At 36.1% G+C, this 19825-nt stretch overlaps 1 protein-coding gene across 1 annotated transcript in view; it reads left to right on the forward strand.

Moving 5' to 3' along the window:
- Positions 1-695: 695 nt before the first annotated feature.
- Positions 696-19825, forward strand: part of LOC107856249 (histone-lysine N-methyltransferase ATXR6-like) — a 71145-nt gene continuing 52015 nt past the window's right edge. Inside the window, exons 1-2 of the mRNA XM_047408542.1 lie at positions 696-840; positions 978-1045. Of these exons, the coding sequence (XP_047264498.1) occupies positions 696-840; positions 978-1045 (213 nt within the window). The remainder of the gene's footprint in view (positions 841-977; positions 1046-19825) is intronic.

Below are 19825 nucleotides of genomic sequence, written 5' to 3' on the forward strand. Positions count from 1 at the left end.
CCCTTGTGAGAGGGGTCTGGGTTGATCTTTTAGCAGAGACTATCTGTTGGGTTATTTTTTGTTAGGACTATATCTCTCCTACATCCACAAGAGAGTATTACTAAAGATTGAGAGCCACATGAGATGGATATTTCATTCTAGAAGTGGAGCATAAACATAAGAAAGTTGAGATGGCTAATTGGATAGTTGGTTAAATTTCACCCTTTGGTGATGAGACCCCGTGGATCGAGGGACATGGTGTGATAAAGAAGTCTTCATTGACATTTGCTGCTAAGTTCTGATGGTTGATCATAAGTTTTCAACTTTTCTCGACTGCTTCAGATAATGTATTAACTTGAGAGGGAGCCTCCCTGATTGCTAATATAATGGTTGAGTATGGGATTGACTTTGCAGCCATCCTCCAACATGAGATCCATGATAAATCTTTTGGGGAGGCAATGAATTTTCTGTTCTCGTGCCTTATTCAAATATTGTGTGATGAGGCAGGCGTACCAAAGATATAGGGAGTCAATGAGAGAGTACTTGTGATAGCTACTGCACAGACAAAGACTATGAAGGATTCAACATACTCGACCTTTCCCACGAGACATAGTGAGCCTACCGTAGTACCTTGGGTCCAGTATGAGGGCCCTATAGTTTCCACAGATCCTAGCGATATTCCTGGAGGTGATGTGTGAGTTAGTATTGATCTTGAGATGAGGGAGAAAAAGGAGGCCCTAAATTTGAATACTCAGGGTGAGAGAGAACCGGCCACTTCTTCATCAGCCCTAGCTTCTAGTTCAAAGCTGGTGGGTACTTCTTCATTGCCCCCTTGCAAGTACACTATATCTTCTGCTATAGGTATACTCTAGTATTTCATGAGTTCTTGCAGAGCCTAGTGGAGAGTTAGAGAGTCATTGATGAGTAGTTACGTGCTATTGATACTAAGGTGGTTAATCTATATGGGAATATCCGGTTGTGGGTCTGGATTATACTAGAGATGCAAGAGGCTAGATGGGATTCCACACATAGAGCTTCTATGTTAGAGTTACGTGTTGATTTACAGGTACGTATCGATATTTTTTAAAAATATGTTGCTACCGCATTTGTAGAGATTGAGACACCAGATCTAGGTCATATTAGGGAGGAAGTAGACACTTTGCGAGCATAGGTATGCTCTCTTACAGAGAGCCATATAATGGTCCATTCTTTACTCATACCCCTAGTTGTTCAGATATTACCTCCGCACACACCCAGATATTTTGATTTATTTGTGGAGGATGAGGAGGAGGTCCTAGTGGTTGGGGCCAAAAGAGGACACTTGAGGGATCTATAGGACCCCAACATGCTATATGACCAAGCCTTTAAAAAGGACATACATTATTCAATAGATTCTACAGTTATTGAAAGGTAAAGACACGTATAGATAGTAGTAGGTGCTTTTTCTAGTAATGAACCGTTACCACCACCGTCTCTGCCAATAGATACATGTAACGATACAAAATCACCTCCCGGGATATCACACGGTGCTTAAGGCTACAAGTAGCCCCAAGCTAACCCTTTGAGACTGTTTCTACTAATAACACTCATTTAAATATGAAATAATTCAAACACATGCATAGTCATATCATATGAAGTGAGATAAAGAGAAAATACACGATCCAAACGACCACAATACTGGAATTCTAAACACAATCACAATCTGATATCTAGTCTGACAAAGCCTCTACTAATCCATGAACTAGAGAGTCATTCGGACAGGTCCCCAACTGACTCAAAATGAACTAAAAGTAATAACATAGTCTCTCAAATATGGAAATTTATTAAGATAGGTACTCGAACCATGAGGACTCACCACTGTGGAAATATAGACAGAGATACTTAGAAGTCACTGACGAGGCTGGGACTAAGAACCTGAACTTACATTATAAGACAATATAGCACATAGACGCATATGTGGATCAACAATTGGGAATGTACTGAGTATTTGGGGGTGCATGCATTTATATAAAACAACATCAAAACTTTTGAATCAAATCATATATGCAATAAGTAATGACTCACATGGCTCGTAAAAGTATAAAATGTAAAGCTCATGAATCATGTAAAATGGAGCATGTAACAAAAATCTCTTGAGTCATCATAGTTTAACTTTGAAATCAGTACTCTTCTCTTATTCTCATTACCCATAGGCTAAAGGAAACTTTAAACAATAATTTCAACTCAGTCATATGTCTCAGGGAGAGTAAAACTTCTTTAATGCTCAAGAACTCATAACTCTTTTGAACTCAAGTACTTGGAATTCGGAATTATATAACTTTGAAATATACTTGAAGGTATTTCATTCACTTTAGGAAAATATCTCGTTTCAAGTTATAGGGAAAAAATACTTATATCAAGGGAAAATACTTTAGTCTTAGGGAGCAAATCTGTAACTTTACTATTAGGAAAATAACTTGTATAAAAGGAGGTTCTCTTAACTGACATAAACTATGTGAGCTACATGGAGTATAACGTTTTGTCCTCCTAAGGAAGAGATCCCATATTGGGGAGGAGATTCATACTCTAGCCAGAGACTATAACCTCAATTCAGTGATCACTTATCTCGGCCTTGGGCCCAATATCTTGGGGTAAGAAACCGTAGCAACTTACCTAACTCGGTGCTAAATACTACTCCATTTAGTTTATCTCGCTCATCTCATGGAAATCCACTTTAAAATAATCTCATGGTTCATCAAGAGCCCAATAATCAAATTTGTAATCTCATGTAGTGAAGTGGATTTCAAAACTTCATGACCATTAGGTCAAAACATTTCTCAATATTCTGAAAATACTGAAATCATGGGTGTTTATAACATAAGAGTTCATAAACTTATAAATCTCAAGTAGGGCTCAATAACCCATAATTAAATCTCAAGTTAAAACTCATCAAAACCATAATAGATAGCATATAGATTCATAACTCATGTAGAAATCTGGAAATTTCAGTAATTTGTCTCAAAATCTCAACATACTCATATACTTCAATACCTCAAACATTTCAACTATAAATTTCTCAAGGATTAAAATCATGGGGTATAGACCCAGCTGCAATTTCTCAAGAAAACATGTGAAAACCATTCCATTAGACTCTCAATTCATGGGAAACATCAAAATATTACAATCAATAATAATGGGTGAAAAACCCTAATTCAAATTCATGTAAAATCTCATAGATTTCAGAAAATCATAGTTTAAAAAAGCCTTTGGGCATAAGGATGAAAGGATTACCCTTTTTTAAAACCCCACATAACTTAGATTATGAAATTGTTTGAACGAACTTGCTCTAAACTCTTCTTCTTACTATTAAGAGAGAGTTCTTGCAACCTTTGGACTTGAGGAACTCACATATCAACTCAATTTGTAGAATCCATGGTGAGTTCTTGAATTTCTTAGAGAAGAGTTTTAGATTTGATCTTGAGGGAGAAACCCTAGATCTCTTGTGTTTTGCATGATGAATGAAGCTATTTGCTTCGCTTGGAATATATATGGTTGATAAAAGCATGGAAAGATCGAAAAGTCCCTTGTTAAAATTAGTTTAAAATACTAAATGGGCGTTATGACGGTCGAAGCGACGGTCCATCGCAAGTCGGATGGTCCGTTGGATCGTCCGTCGTACGTTGGACAGAAAATGAACACACTACCTCGACGCGATGATCTCAGCGATGGTTTATCACATACCCAACAGTCCGTCAGATCGTCCATCGCATGTTGGTCAGGATTAGGCCATACTGCCTGAGCGCGACGGTCCTAGCGACGGTTCGTCGCATCCTTGACGGTCCGTCATTTTGGCCATCACACTTGGGATAGAAAAGGGAGTTACTGCCTTTGTTGTGATGGGCCAAGAGACAGTCCATCACAGACTCGACAGTCCGTCAGATCGTCTGTCGCACCTGAGGCGATTCTGACAACTCTCAGTAAAACGGCCATAACTTCTCACCCTGATACCAAATTTGGACGAAATTGATATCGTTGGAAATCTAATTCCATTATCTACATGACAAAAATTTAAATTTCAGAAAATTCTATATGGTTTAAACACCAATCACTTGGTAAGTATCTTCTCAATCTTTTAGGGCCAAAATTACACTTCACTTAACACTCTCTAAGGCTCGGACTACGAGGGAACTTTTTAGGGTCTTGCAATATCTCCCCATTGGAAACATTCATCCTCAAATTTCTCTAGTTAGACTTAGAATATAGGAAAAATAGAGTACAAATAACTGAAGAAATTTTTTTTTTTTTTGCTAAACAGCTCAAAATCTCTCTAAACTCTCGAATGCCTCGGAAATTGCAAGAACTCATGCAAGAATAGATATATATAGCTGAACTTTAGATTAGAAGGGTTGAATTAAGGAAGAATAATTCCTTCAAATTGATCTGAACTCGCGAAAAAAAGATGCGGGTACTTGGCTTGCATGTCTGCTTCTGCCTCCCAAGTAGTGCCCTCAACTGACTAGTTCCGCAACAAAACTTTGACTAAGGGACTTCTTTGTCCCTCAGTCTACGGATCTAAAAATCTAGGATCTCAATAGGAATCTCATCGAATGAAAGCCTGTTCTAAATATCAGCACTCTCTAAGGGATCTGCTACAACAAAATCACCAATATGCTTTTTAAGCATGGAGACATGAAAAACAGGATGAACAACTAACAACTCTGCGGGCAACTCAACCTTATAGGCTACTTTACCAACACAGCTCAAGACTCTATACGGGCCAACATAATGGGGACTAAGCTTTCCCTTTTTATAGAACCTTTTCACCCCTTGTATGGGTGAAATCTTCAAGTATACGAAATCACCCACCTTAAACTCAATATCTCTTCTCCTTACTTCGGCATAAGACTTTTAACGACTCTGAGCTATCTTCAACCTTTCTCTAATCAACTTAACTTTCTCCATAGCTTCAAAAACTACATCAGGCCCAATCACGGTAGCTTGTCCCACTTCAAACCAACCTACGGGTGATCTACATCTCCTACCATACAAGGCCTCAAATAGTGTCATCCTGATGCTAGCATGGTAACTATTATTATAGGCAAATTCTATCAATGAAAAATGCTTATCCCAACTACCTTTGAAATCAAAAGCACATGCCCTCAACATATCTTTTAGGGTTTGAATGGTCCTCTCAGCCTAACCATCTATCTGCAGATGAAAAGCAAAACTCAAAAGAACTTGCGTACCAAGACCCTGCTGAAACGCCCTCAAAAACTAAGAAGTAAACTAAGTGCCCCTATCCAAAATGATGGATGAGGAAACTCTATGCAACCTGACTAACTCCCAGATATACAATCTAGCATAATCCTTAGCTGTATAAGATGTGTGCATAGGCAAGAAATGCGCTAACTTGGTCAGCCTATCCACAACAACCCAAATAGAATCATGATGACGACGCAAAAGGGGTAAACCAGCCACAAAGTCCATATTCACCACCTCCCACTTCCGAGTGGGTATACCAAGATCTTGCATCATACCACCAGATCTTTGGTTCTATACCTTAACCTATTGGAATATTGCACACTTTGCTACAAACCCAGCTATATCTTTCTTCATACCATTCCACAATAGATTTCCTGTAAGTCACAGTATATCTTAGTAGTGCCAGGATGTATGGACTACCGCGCACTATGTGCTTCAACCATAATCCTCTATCTCAGATCATCAATACATGGAATACACAATATACCCTACAATCTCAACACACTATCTCCCCCTTAGGATAAAACCTCTACCTTTTGGTCCTTAACTGAATCCTTCAGCCTCACCAAACTAGGATCTCTATCTTGATTCTCCTTCACTTTTGAAACTAAAGAGGATTTGAAACTACTCTACACCAAAGTACTTCCCTCAGATGAATCAAGCAATCTATCACCCAATCTATACAAATGATACACATCACGAGCTAACTCTTTCTTACGCTCCTCTACATGGGCAACACTCTTTTTTACGCTCCTGTATATGGGCAACACAGTTATATCATAGTCTTTTAACAACTCTAACCACCTTCTCTTCCTAAGATTTAACTCCCTCTAAGTAAATACATATTACGGGCTCTTATGATCAGTAAACACATCAACATGAACACCATAAAGATAGTATCTCCAGATTTTCAAAGCAAAGACCATAGCAGTTAACTCAAGATCATGGGTTGGGTAATTCTTCTCATGCGGCTTTAACTGTCTAGAGGTATAAGCTATAACCTTACCTTTTTACATTAACACACAACCCAACCCAACTCTAAAGGCACCACAATACACCACAAAACTATCTATACCATCAGGCAAAGTCAACATAGGGGCTGAAGTAAGTTGAGTCTTCAACTCTAGAAAACTCTTCTCACAGGAATCTGACCACTGAAACTTAACTTTCTTTTGAGTCAACCGGGTCATGAGAGACACAATAGAAGAGAAACCTTCAATAAAATAATGGTAGTAGCTCGCTAGACCTAATAAACTTCTAATGTTAGACTTAGAGATAGGTTTAGGCCAATTTCTTACAGCTTTTGTCTTTTGAGGATCAACTCTAATACCTTTGGCTGAAACAGTATGACCCAAAAAGGCTATAGACCTTAGCAAAAATTCATACTTACTGAATTTGGTGAACCACTGGTGATATCTAAGAGTTTCCAAGACAATTTTAAGTTGATTTGCATGGTCACTCTTATTATAGGAGAATACAAGGATGTCATCTATGAAGACAATGACAAACATATCAATATATGGCTTAAACACTCGATTCATGAGGTCCATGAAGGTTACTGGGGTATTGGTTAGCCTGAAAGACATGAACAGAAACTCAAAGTGACCATAGCCGGTTCGGAAGGCTGTCTTTGGAATATCACAGTCCCTCACTTTAAGTTGATGATAGCCGGATCTAAGGTCTGTCTTGGAGAAATAACTTTCACCTTGCAACAGATCAAATAGGTCATCAATTCTTGGAAGAGGATACTTATTTTTTATTGTGACCTTGTTAAGCTGATGATAGTCAATGAACATACGCAAATAATCGTCTTTCTTTCGCACGAATAAGATAGGTGCGCCCCAAGGAGAAATACTGGGCCTAATGAAACCTTTGTCTAAAAGATCCTTGAGTTGCACTTTTAACTCCTTAAGCTCTGCAGGTGCCATATGGTATGGTGGAATAGAAATAGGCTGAGTATTGGGAAGAAGTTCAATCCTCAATTCTATCTTTCTATTGGGAGGTACCCCCGGGAGATCTTCTGAAAAAACATCTGGAAACTTATTAACAATATCGACTGACTAAATGTTAGAGCCTCGGACTTAGTATCTTTGACTCCAACTAGGTGATAGATGCAACCCTTCGATATTAGCTTTCTGGCTTTGAGATAGGAGATAAAATGACTCTTAGGAGATACCAAACTCCCGGACCACTTAAAACTTGTTCATCAAAAAACTAAAACTTGACCACATGGGTATGACAGTGTATAGATACATAACAAGAATGAAGCCAGTCAATACCCAGAATAAGGTCAAAATCCACCATGTCTAACTCTATCAAATCCTCAAGTATGACTCTATAAAGAACAGTAATAGGACAATCTCTATACACTTGTTTAGCAACAACTGATTCCCCTACTAGTGTAGAAACTAAGAAGGGTTCAAAAATCTTTTTGGGACTTATTTTAAAATTTACAGCTATAAGTGGGGTCACATAAGAGAGACTTGACCCGGGGTCCAACATCGAGAGAGTCCTCCTACTCCTGACAGGATGGTAAGGCATAGAATCTATTCTAGTGCTGATATCTAGTAGTGCTAGATAAAGCACCCTGAGTAGGGGCGGGATGGGGTATAGGAGTTGGTACACTAGTAGCCTTTGCTTGAGGTCGGGCATCTCTTTTCCCCTGTCTAGCATGAGGACAATCTCTAAGCCTGTGGCCCTAATTTCTAAAACCAAAATAGCTCCTCAAATCTATGAAATACTCACCGGGATGATCCCTACCATACCTAGCACAAGGAGGATAACGAGGCCTGTTACCAACACTGTTCTATGATCTAGACATAAAAGATTTGCCCCTTGCTCCTACCTGACTCTAGGCGCGGGAGCACTAGCTGATAAAGGCGCTGGCATAGACAGACATCTCTAAAACTGAGAGTGGTTCCCTCCATGTAACCTAGGCTATCTAAACTCATGCTGCTCAGATTTAGCCCTCTTGTTACCCTCACTCTCTCTCTCTCTAATCTTATCCTCTTCTATCTACTGGGTATACATCATCAACCTAGCTAGATCCATATCCCTATGTAGCATCGTATCCCTACACTCCTTCAGTACCAACATAGAAACACCAGTCATAAACTTGCTTATACTAACCCGGGTGTCAGAAATCAAATCAGAAGCATACTTGGCCAACTGGTTGAACTTCAAGCAGTACTTCTTAACAGTATTGGAGCCCTGCCTCAAGTTCATAAACTTCTCAATCTTTGCCTCCCTCATCTCAAATGGAAAGAACTTGTCCAAGAATGCATCTTGGAACACCTGCCAAATCATAGGAGAGCATTATCACCTCTACTCTTCCTCTATGATACAACCCATCCATAAGCAATGTCCTTCAGTCTATAGGATGCCAACTAAATACTTTCTTTCTCAGAAATATGCATTACTTATGTAATTTTTCTCACCTTCTCAAGGTACAACTGTAGGTCCTCATCTGCCTAAGACCCATAAAACTCTGGCAAATTCATCTGCATAAAATCACAAATCCTAGCCACAACTATATCACCTCCCTCCTGAATAACAACTACAGCCTGGTTATTATCCTGAACATTGGCGATGACTTCTTGGGCTAACGTATGAAAGGTCACCAAAAACTCGGCATGAGACACAATCTAATTCAACTGATTAATAGGTGGGGGTTGCTCATCATCATTCTTCTGGGCATTTACTCTTTGGAGAGGCATTTTCTGAAATAGAAGAGCACAAATTATTAGATGACAGGGACAACTATAGGCATGATAGAATCTGAAAGAAGAAACAAATTTTTCCTAAAATATCTCGTATCCTCTTACTCATAGATGTGGCTGTCTACACACTGATGGTCAAAACTCTACTTAACGCGGCTTGTTAGACTCCCTAGGACTTCATAAAACCTTAGGCTCTGATACCAAGTTTGTAATGACTCAAAATCGCCTCCCAGGACATCACACGGTGCTTAAGGCAACAAGTATCCCTAAGCTAACCCTTTGAGTCTGTTTATACTAATAACACTTATTTTAAGATGAAATAATTCAAACACTAGCATAGACATACCATATGAAGTGAGATACTGAGAAAATACTCAATCCAAATGACCATACTACTGGAATTCTCAACACAATCACAATCTAATAAGTAGTCTGACAAAGCTAATCCATGAACTAAAGAGCCATTAGGACAGGTCCCCAACTGACTTAAAATGAACTGAAAGTGATAACATAGTCTCTCAAATATAGATATGTCTAAAGATAAGTCCTCGAACCTTGAGGACTTACCACTGTGGAAATACAAATAGAGATACTCGAAAGTTACTCATGAGGCTAGAACTGAGAACCTGAACTTACATTATAAGACAATATAGCACATAGATGTATATATGGATTAACACTTGGGAATATACTGAGTATGTAGGGGAGCATGAATTTATATAAAACAACATCAATACTTTTGAATCAAATCATACATGCAATAAGTAATGACTCACATGGCTCATAAAAGTATAAAATGTAAAGCTCATGAATCATGTAGAATGGAGCATGTAACAAAAATCTCGTGAATCATCATAGTTTAACTTTGAAATCAGTACTCTTCTCTTATTCTCATTACCCATAGGCTAAAGAAAATTTTAAACAATAATTTCAACTCATTCATATGTCTCATGGAGAGTAAAACTTCTTTAATGCTAAAGAACTCATAACTCTTTTGAACTCAAGTACTTGGAATTCGAAATCATATAACTTTGAAACATAATTGAAGGCATTTCATTCACTTTAGGAAAATATCTCGTTTCAAGCTTTAGGGAAAAATACTTATATCAAGGGAAAATATTTTAGTCTTTGGGAGCAAATCTGCAACTTTATCATTAGAAAAATAACTTGTATCAAGAGAGGTTCTCTTAACCAACATAAACCATATGAGCTATATGGAGTCCAACGTTTTGTCCTCCTAAAAAAGAGACCCCACATTGGGGAGGAGCATCATAATCTTTCCAGGGAGTATAACCTCAATTCAGTGATCACTTATCTCAACCTCGGGCCCTATATCTCGACCTTAGGCCCAAAATCTCAAACCTATAGTGGCACATAGTTCTGAGGTAAGAAACCATGGTAACTTACCCAATATGGTGCTAAATACTTCTCCCTTTAGTTTATCTCACTCATCTCATAGAAATCCACTTTAAAATAATCTCATGGTTCATCAAGAATCCAATAATCAAATCTATAATCTCATGTAGTGAAGTGGATTTAAAAACTCCATGACCATTAGGTCAAAACATTTCTCAATAATCTCAGAATACTCAAATCATGGGTGCATATAGCATAAGAGTACATAAAATTGCAAATCTCAAGTAGGGCTTAATAACCCATAATTAAATCTCAAGTTAAAACTCATCAAAACCATAATAGATAGCATATAGATTTATAACTCATGTAGAAATCTAGAAATTTCAGCAATTTATCTCAATATCTCAACATACTCATATACTTCAATATCTCAAACATTTCAACTATTAATTTCTCAAGGATTAAAATCATGGGGTATAGACCCAGCTATAATTTCTCAAAAAAACATGTGAAATCATGCCATTAGACTCTCAATTCATGGAAAACATCAAAATATTGCAATCAATAATAATGGGTGAAAACCCCTAATTTAAATTCATGTAAAATCTCATAGATTTTAGAAAATCATAGTTTAAATAATCCTTTGGCCACAAGGATGAAAGGATTACCCTTGTTCAAAATCTCACATACCTTAGATTATGAAATTGGATGAACGAGCTTGCTCTAAACCCTTCTTCTTGCTCTTGAGAGAGTGTTCTTGCAACCTTTGAACTTGGAGAACTCAAATCTCAACTCAATTTGTAGAATCCATGGTGAGTTGTTTGATTTCTTGGAGAAGGATTTTAGATATGATCTTGAGGGATAAACCCTAGATTTCTTGTGTTTTGGATGATGAATAAAGTTATTTGCTTTGCTTGGAATATATCTGGTTGATAAAAGAGTGGAAAGACCGAAAATCCTTTTGTTAAAATAAGTTAAAAACACTTAACGAGGGTTGCAACGGTTGAAGTGAGGGTCCGTCGGATCGTCCGTCGCACGTTGGCCATAAAATAAACACACTACCTAGATGCAACGGTCTCTACGATAGTTCATCATATACCCGATGGTCCATCAGATCGTCCATCACACGTTGGCCAGGATGAGGCCACACTGCCTGAGTGCGACGGTCCCAACGACGGTCTGTTGCATCCTTAATAGTATATCATTTTGGTCATTGCACTTGGGCTACAAAAGGGAGTTACTGCCTTGGTTACAACAGACCGAGCGATGGTCCATCGCAGACTCGATGGTCTGTCAGATCGTCCATCGCACCTGGGGCAATTCCGACAACTCTCAGTAAAACGGTCATAACTTCTCACCCTGATTCCAGATTTGGATGAAAGTGGTATCATTAGAAATCTAATTCCATTCTCTACATGACAAAAGGTTAAATTTAAGAAAATTCTATATGGTTTAAATACCAATCACTTGGTAAGTCTTTTCTCAATTTGTAGGGATAAAGTGTATGGTTTAAATACCAATCACTTGGTAAGTCTTTTCTCAATTTGTAGGGCTGAAACTACACTTTACTTGACACGCTCTAAGGCTCAGACTACGAGGGAACTTTATGGGGTCTTACAATATACCCCCATTTATGAATTCTCATGACATGGACGTATTGTGCATTCTAGGTATGTCCTTATTCTCTTTGTTTTATATTATTTTATAATATTGGGAATAATGTCCTATTTTTAGTAGGGGTGGGTTATACCATAGCTGCCGTGGGTCCTTTTTATTGTGCTTCTTTTCCTGTCGGTCATGGTCTGGTTGTAGAATTGGCATGTCTAGGTTAATTTGTGTTGTATTAGGTTTTGTTTCATATTGTATTGTGTTCTTATGTAATTAGGAGATTTGTAAGTATTTAGGTCATTTGTCATATTTTTTGATTGATTTTTGAGAAAACTGATACCCCTCCAAAATTTTAGAATTGTGTGAATGAATATATGTGTGAAAATTATGGATCTTGTTAGCATTAGGATTACGTACATGATAATCACTTGCTAACAATTGCATAAACCAGATAAGTAGTAGTTTGTAATATTGACTCTGTGCCATGTGTGTGGGAGATGCTACTTCATTCCCATTGTGTGTTGAATTTAAAACTTGCCCGATTAGTTTTTCCTAGGTTGAAGGATAGTCGGTTAAGAAATAATCATAGGTCATTTTTTTAATTTTATTCCACCTTTAGCCTAAATGACCTTCTGAATGTTAATTAGTATCCCTTGATCCCTACTTTGAACATTGTGCACCTTCTCATTTCTTATTTTTTCTTATTTCAATTTCACCTTCTCATTTATGTTGCAATAACCTATTTTGGCTCGTTCCTCCTTGGACATTGTGCACCTCAACTCAGGAAAATCACCTAAGTTAAAAGTGTCTATTATAGGGGTGTGATATAAAGTGGGTATGTAGGAGGAAAAAATAAGAGAAAAAGTTAGTAGGGATTAGTGTGGTAGCAAAAGAAAAAGAAAAATAAAAAGAAAATTATGAAAAAGTGAAACAAAAAAAGAAAGAGTAAAAGCCATACCCAACCTAAATGTGCAATAAAGAATAAAAAGGGAGAAATAAGGGTGGAATACAAAGAAAAGATAGATAATGAGTGGATCCCAAAGTTAGTGTAGTGCCAAGGAGGCTTAGTCACTTGATATGTCCATATGTACCATACCAGCCCCTAAGCCTATATTAAAAGCTAAGAAAAGCCCTATAGTGATCCTAACTTAACTGTCTAAATGTTAAGATAAAGAAAATAAGGGCAAGCCTATGGTATTTGATGCACATTGATTGGAACTTCTCTTTGGAGTGTGAGGGCTTATGAGTCATATTACTAGTTGCTTACGTTTTTGGGTAGTGTAACTTGTACAAATGCATGGTTGTTTGTTGCTAATGTAATTCCATACCTTGATCCCATTGTGCCAAATTGTTGTGCTTTATGTTTATAAACATTTGATTTTGAAAGGTTGGAATAGGAGAGGGTCTTGTGGTTTGAGCTTAAATTATTACTTGACTAGATTCTCTTAGTTAATCATTGTGTTTTGTTTTGCTTTGATTATGTTGAGCGTTCTAAGTTGGTGGTGTTGTGTGCTATAGAAATATAGCACTTTCGATGCTTAAAAATATTAAAATATTTAGGTTTCTTAGGTTGTTTTGTTAGATATGATGTGTTTTGGGTATGTTTTGCAGAAAACTAGATTTTGGATGCGAAGTTTAAGAAAATGATGAAAAATAGAGTTTTTAGGTACCTATGTATGTAACACTTTCCGGATGTATGTGATCAAAGCATGTGTTGAAACTTGAAGTTTGGAAGCTTGGTCAATAGAGTTAGAAGGCTTGGCACTTACCTATGTCTACATGGACCACATGTAGCACATGTGGTCTGTATAAGACTAAGGTAAGTATCAAACTTGAAGATCTAGAGGTTGAAATAGTTAAAAACGAACTTCCAGTACTTATCTATGACAACATGTGGACCGCATATGGTACATGTCAACCACATATGGTTAAGGTAAGTGCCAGAAGTCCAAAGTCTAGAGAGTGGAAGGGGGTAGGAAAATTTTTTTTCACTTACCCATGCCTATATGTGCCCAGGGTCAGGCCACATGTGGCATATGAGCCCAAGGTCAGGCCACATGTAGACACAGTTAAGTGGACACCAAATCTTTTTTGCACTTTTTCGTCCAGGCTTTGATTTTAGGGTTACCTTATGTACAATAAATACCCCTTATGTGTTTTTTAGTAGACATTATGCACTCTTAATACTGACAACCATATTTTGATTCTGAGATCAAATTTTGGTCTTGAAATTCTCTTGTATTGATTTTGGTTGATTAACTAAATCAAAGTTTTGGGTTTTTAGTTGTGATTATTATGATTACATTTCATGCTTTCAATTATTAATGTTATTGATTCTTTCACAAGCATGATCACCTAAATAACCCTTAGCTAGGGTTGTGGAAACCCTGATGAATTGATGAAGTAGGGGAAAGTGTTATGTTGTTTTAAACGAATGCCCATGCATGGATTGTATTATCATCACATTAATAGTTATCTTAGCGGTTGTAAATGTTAGGATCTTTCCTAGATTATTGCTACTTACTCCAAAAGAGAAGTGGTGACTAGGAAAAGATAATTACAATAGTACTTTGAAGTTTAACTGTCGATCCACGCCACTAGGTATTATCTAAGTAAGATGGTTAGTTATCATCTAATAACTGGAGATTCAAAAGGTAATAGTTAACTGGGATCTAGGATAAGGGTTTATAAGACGACATCTTGAGACTCAAAAGGTAAAGGGTGAAATCAGTCAGCTTATCCAAAATATGACTGGTGGTACATAACTTATCAGATTCTATATGCAAGGTATCAAGTTGGTTCAATAAAGCACGATAAGCCTACGGAGTTGAGAAGCCAAGGGAACACAATCCTTGTGTTCATCAACGACTGATTAAGACCAAATTTTATATCCTCTACTTGTTCGATATTGATACTACAAACCCCCCATTTACTTTTCCAATTTTGCCTGTTTATTACAATAGATGAAACCACAATTCGACGTATTCCCTTGGGATTTGACCCAACCTTTGTTGGGTTACTATATTTGATAGAGACCGCATAATATTAAGATTAAAGGTGTAGCTTGGGCATTATCAAGTATCTTCATACCAATTACACTTGAAAGCTCACATAATCATTCCAAACTAATCCACGTAACCATTAGACTCTCAAGATCCATTAAAAAATCCAAGACATGGCCACCAAGTGCCTTTTAAATCTATTTTAACCAATTATCCAATAATCCAATGAAATGAATTCATAAGTTAAATTTTGCAAATATCCATGTTCAAAAACCAAATTTACTAAGTGGGTTGGGGTTCATTCCATTACCAAGAGAAAAAGTCATCAATTTTGGTAACCAATGTTTCCCATTCTACTTCCCATAACAATGCATCCATTCTGTCGAAAAACTAAAAATTAAAGAATAAATCATCAATTTAAAACATGGGAAAAGTTATTTAAGTGGTACCAATCAAAACTCCTCAACCCAATTTCAAACCTATCAATTCAAACCACACGGATAATGAGTAAATAAATACCTCAATGTAAAATTAAAGTTGGAGAATGAGATACATGCCTGAAATACATAAGAAATTGAAGTAAATTCAAAGTTTAGAGCTTGGATAGTGAATCCTCTATAAAAACCCTTGAGTTTTATTGGGTTTTAATAGAGAATGAATGGTGTTTTGATCTTTAAAAACTAAAAGAAAAAGTTTATTTTATTTTTATAAGTTGTTTAAGGAGGCAAAAGACCCTTACCCCAAGTGAAAAAAACTGGATGAAATTAAAATAGCACCATGGCACGCCGCTATTGCAGAGGATAGCCTCTATTCCACACCCTTATCATGGAGGCTAACCGCTGTGGCACACCAATATCATGAAGGCTCACTGCCTCGGTGTTCCAAAATGACCCCGAATCGATTCCAAAAATTTTGAAACTTTTCAAAAACACCCTTTTAACACCCCTAAACATAATTAAAATAAAAATTTGACATTACGAACGCGGGAGGGTCAAAAATAAAATCATTGATATTTTACAGGGTCTTACATAGTTTGAGTTTGGTGGTTACGGTGTGGAAATATCCATGATTATAGTTTCAAATTGTGGATACTTGGTTTAATTATTGTTATTACTTTTTCTTGATTGCATCCACGGGCTTATGGGGGACACATGTTGGGTTATTTAATTACTTGTTTATGTCTTCTGGGCTTATGGGGCCCAATTATGTTAGAAGTAGCTATGTTCTCTTTACTTTTATTATTCCGATTGTTTACTTTCCGTACTTGGAGTATTATTCTAGGTTTGCTCTTTTCCCTTGAATTAGTTTACTTATCTCGCATCTTATTGTATTTATATTATGATTTTGCTCAGTTGGCTGATGAAGCTTACAAAGTATCCATGGCTTTGCCTCTCATTCTATACTTTTATACCTTTTTAGTGCAGATCTGAGTACTAACCACCTTCGTTGACTCTACGATTATAGTAGTCAGAGTTCGAAGACTGGGTGAGCTTTTGGGATCGAGTTGACCTTTTCTTCATCTTCTATTTTTGGATAGTCTTTCTATTTTGAGACTATTTTATATTTGAATTTTATAGTACTCGTATTCTGTTGATTAGAAGCTCTTGTACCGACCTTACTAGGTCGTGGGGTGATATTACTTTTCTTTTATATCTCTCCCCTAATGTTATTATTCTTATGATTTATTTCTTGTAATTCATTTACTTTCACACCTCCAACATTTATGCCATTTACACTAAGTAGCCTATTAATTATATATTTTGGGCTATGATTTGGATTATCTACTGGTAACATAAAGTAGGTGCCATCATGACTTGGGAATTTGGGTTGTGACAGTAGACGGTCAGTTACGTTAAAATATATGTACACAAATTTTGAAAGATTCATTGCTGTAGTCAATAAATATTTTTATTCTTGTATTTTATCTTTATTTCAAAAGTTAGTCTGTGACTTTAGTTTTCCATCAGTACTGTGCATGTAATTTTTTTGTTATGCTAGGCTAGAGTATGGTCACATCCAGGGTATAGACTTAGGTCGCGACATTACATTATTACACTTTGAGGATACGAAGGTAGTTTTCGAGCATGCGAGTATATAATTTACATCAAAACTAGATATATATATGTGTGTGTGTGTGTGTATAAAGATATAGATATATACGGATATATATACATATATATGTATTTACATACATACATATGTATCATGTCAGCTTGCTAATATAAAAGAAATTATCACAGTCCGAGTCTACACCAAAAATTAGGCACAATGCTAAGAACCACAAGTTATCTCAAGCGAACCCTTGGTACTGGAATATTACTAAAAATAATATTAAAATATTAATTTGAAACATAAAAGATAACTGAAATGGGTAACCTAAAAATAAATTGAAATTTTTGAAATGATAATTCCTACTATGTCTGAAAGCCTCTACTAAATTAATGAATTACTAGGACAGGACCCCTACTAACTCTAAACAACTTAAATAAAGTCTAAAAAGAAACAATTGGAATTTCAAGATGTCTCCTAAATGATGAGGACTCACCAAATCAAATACTGGAAACTAGGATCCATAATAACCACTTGTGAGAGTGACTACACGAACTATATCATAATAGGATATAGAGCAACAAAAAGGTATGCGGTCAGTACTATAGGGTATACTAAGTATGTGAGATATGGTAATCACGTATAAAATAGAGAGATAAAGTAGTACATTTAAAATCATAGTGTAATAAGTAAATTAGGTATCATGTTGTACAACTGGTCATCGTTGCACTATTGAAACATAAATTAACCTGCAACCATAGATATACCCCTAAAAAGAGATATAATAAGTGTAGTATAAATACAAAACAAGCATACTGGTAGGCATGATCAGCTGACCAGGGTCAGAAAACATATTACAATATGTAGAAATCAAGAAGAGATCATGACAATATATACTTAGAAACTTATCATACTTAACCTGCTATGACTTCCAACCTCACCACCTTTTATTTAATAGCATAATTACTTTATCCTCATAGCATGACTAAAGGACATAATTCCATGTAACAACCAAACCCATATCTCTTATGAACTCCTTTATCATAAATAACTCTATACTTTTCTCTCTCTCTCTCTTTAATACTCTATTGTTACAACCCTCGCTACCTATTATGCTACCATTGACCATCAAAATTGTAACAACCAAGATAATTAATAAGACAAAAAAATTTCAAAAAGATACACTATAATACATATCATGTATGTAACTATATACATAGGAGAATAAGATTATACACAATTTAGGGCATACCTTATATTCACACTTTGCTGCAATGTACAATCACAACCATCAATTACTAACCACCGATTATCCTTTTTTGTACATTTCATTAAAAGTTATTCATATCAAATCACTCAATAGAGTCCTTTTCCTTGGATGATTATTATTTTCAAATAAGATTTTATTTTCACCTTTTTTAATTTTTGATGGATTTTTAGGGTTTTGCCAGTAAAGCTTGAAAATGATTTTTCTTTGATATGGACTTTATTTTAAACTCATTTTAATGTGGTTTTATCTAATAGAATTCTTTAACCTTACAAAATGTATTTTAAAAAAACAGTTTTGCCCCTTTTATTTTCGAACTCGTCTTTAGAATCTATCTTGGACTCAGTATAAATATAGGCAATATGGGTATCATTAGTATTTTTATTATGTAGATGCTATATTTTAATATTATAGTTTATTCTGAGGTTGTTCTTGAGGGAAAGCTCCAAGTTGAAATACTTTAGACTAGGATTTTATCGTTTTGAGGTAGGTTATGGCTTAACTTCTTTCAGATGAGTAGGATAGATATAAATAAGTAAAACATGCTATGGGTTAAGGAAAAAATATGCAATTTATATTTTGAGATTACTTTTACTATTGTGTGCATGTGTAGAGCTTATATTCTATTATGGTTGATTTGTGATAAATGATATTTTGTATAGCTCATATAGAGGCTTTATTTGCCATTATTGGCCTTATCTGTGCAGCTAAATGCCTTTATTATAGATATGATACCCATGCAGGGGATTTTTTGCTAATATAGGCCTTGTTTGAGCATTGATTTCCTATATCATGATAAAATACCCAAGTAAGGGGTTGATATGATATTAATGATGCCTTACATGTATATTTATTCTGGTGGTGCGTAATTGAAGTTGATGAATCATGAATTGTGGACATATTGAGTTAATTTTTGGTCTCACTTATATAAATATATCCATGTTGGATCAATAGGATATTATCATATTGATTTGATTGTGAGCATTACATCCTTATTTTTTACATATACATTCATGAGATATTAGTACTACTGAGAAATACATTTTTGAAAGAAAATAAGACACTTTTATGAAAACTCTCTCTATGAACACGAGTCGGAGAGGTGAGAAGAGTTGAGATTTAAATTAAGATATAGTATATGGGTTTCAAATCCCCCTAAAGTCCTACTTGGTAGGTGCAAGCTCGATGGGTGCATACAGAAAGTAATGTGATGACTTAATCATTTATCACATCTACATTACATTACATTGTATCGCACATATATTTTGTTTGATTTTCCCAGTTTTATTGTCTTGTAATTAGGTTCAGTGTATTTTTATATATGTGTGTATGTGTGTATGTGTTGTTCAGTTTCTGTGTGTATATATATATGTGTGCGTGTCTTTGTGTATTTGTGTTGAGCTATCATTTGGGACTTTTCTACTTGCAGGTGATGTGCTCATAGTAATTTTACTTGCCTTATTTCCTACTTTGCTTATTCAGTCTATGATACCTACTAAGCCTAAGTGGACCGTACTCACCTTTATTGTCCCTTCCGATATAGATTTGATTATGAGTACAAGTTGTGGTAGCTGACTTCGTATAGATTTGGAGTAGTGTTTGAG

This window comes from Capsicum annuum, chromosome 3 (genome assembly GCF_002878395.1).
Source record: "Capsicum annuum cultivar UCD-10X-F1 chromosome 3, UCD10Xv1.1, whole genome shotgun sequence".
NCBI classification, from domain to species: Eukaryota; Viridiplantae; Streptophyta; class Magnoliopsida; order Solanales; family Solanaceae; genus Capsicum; species Capsicum annuum.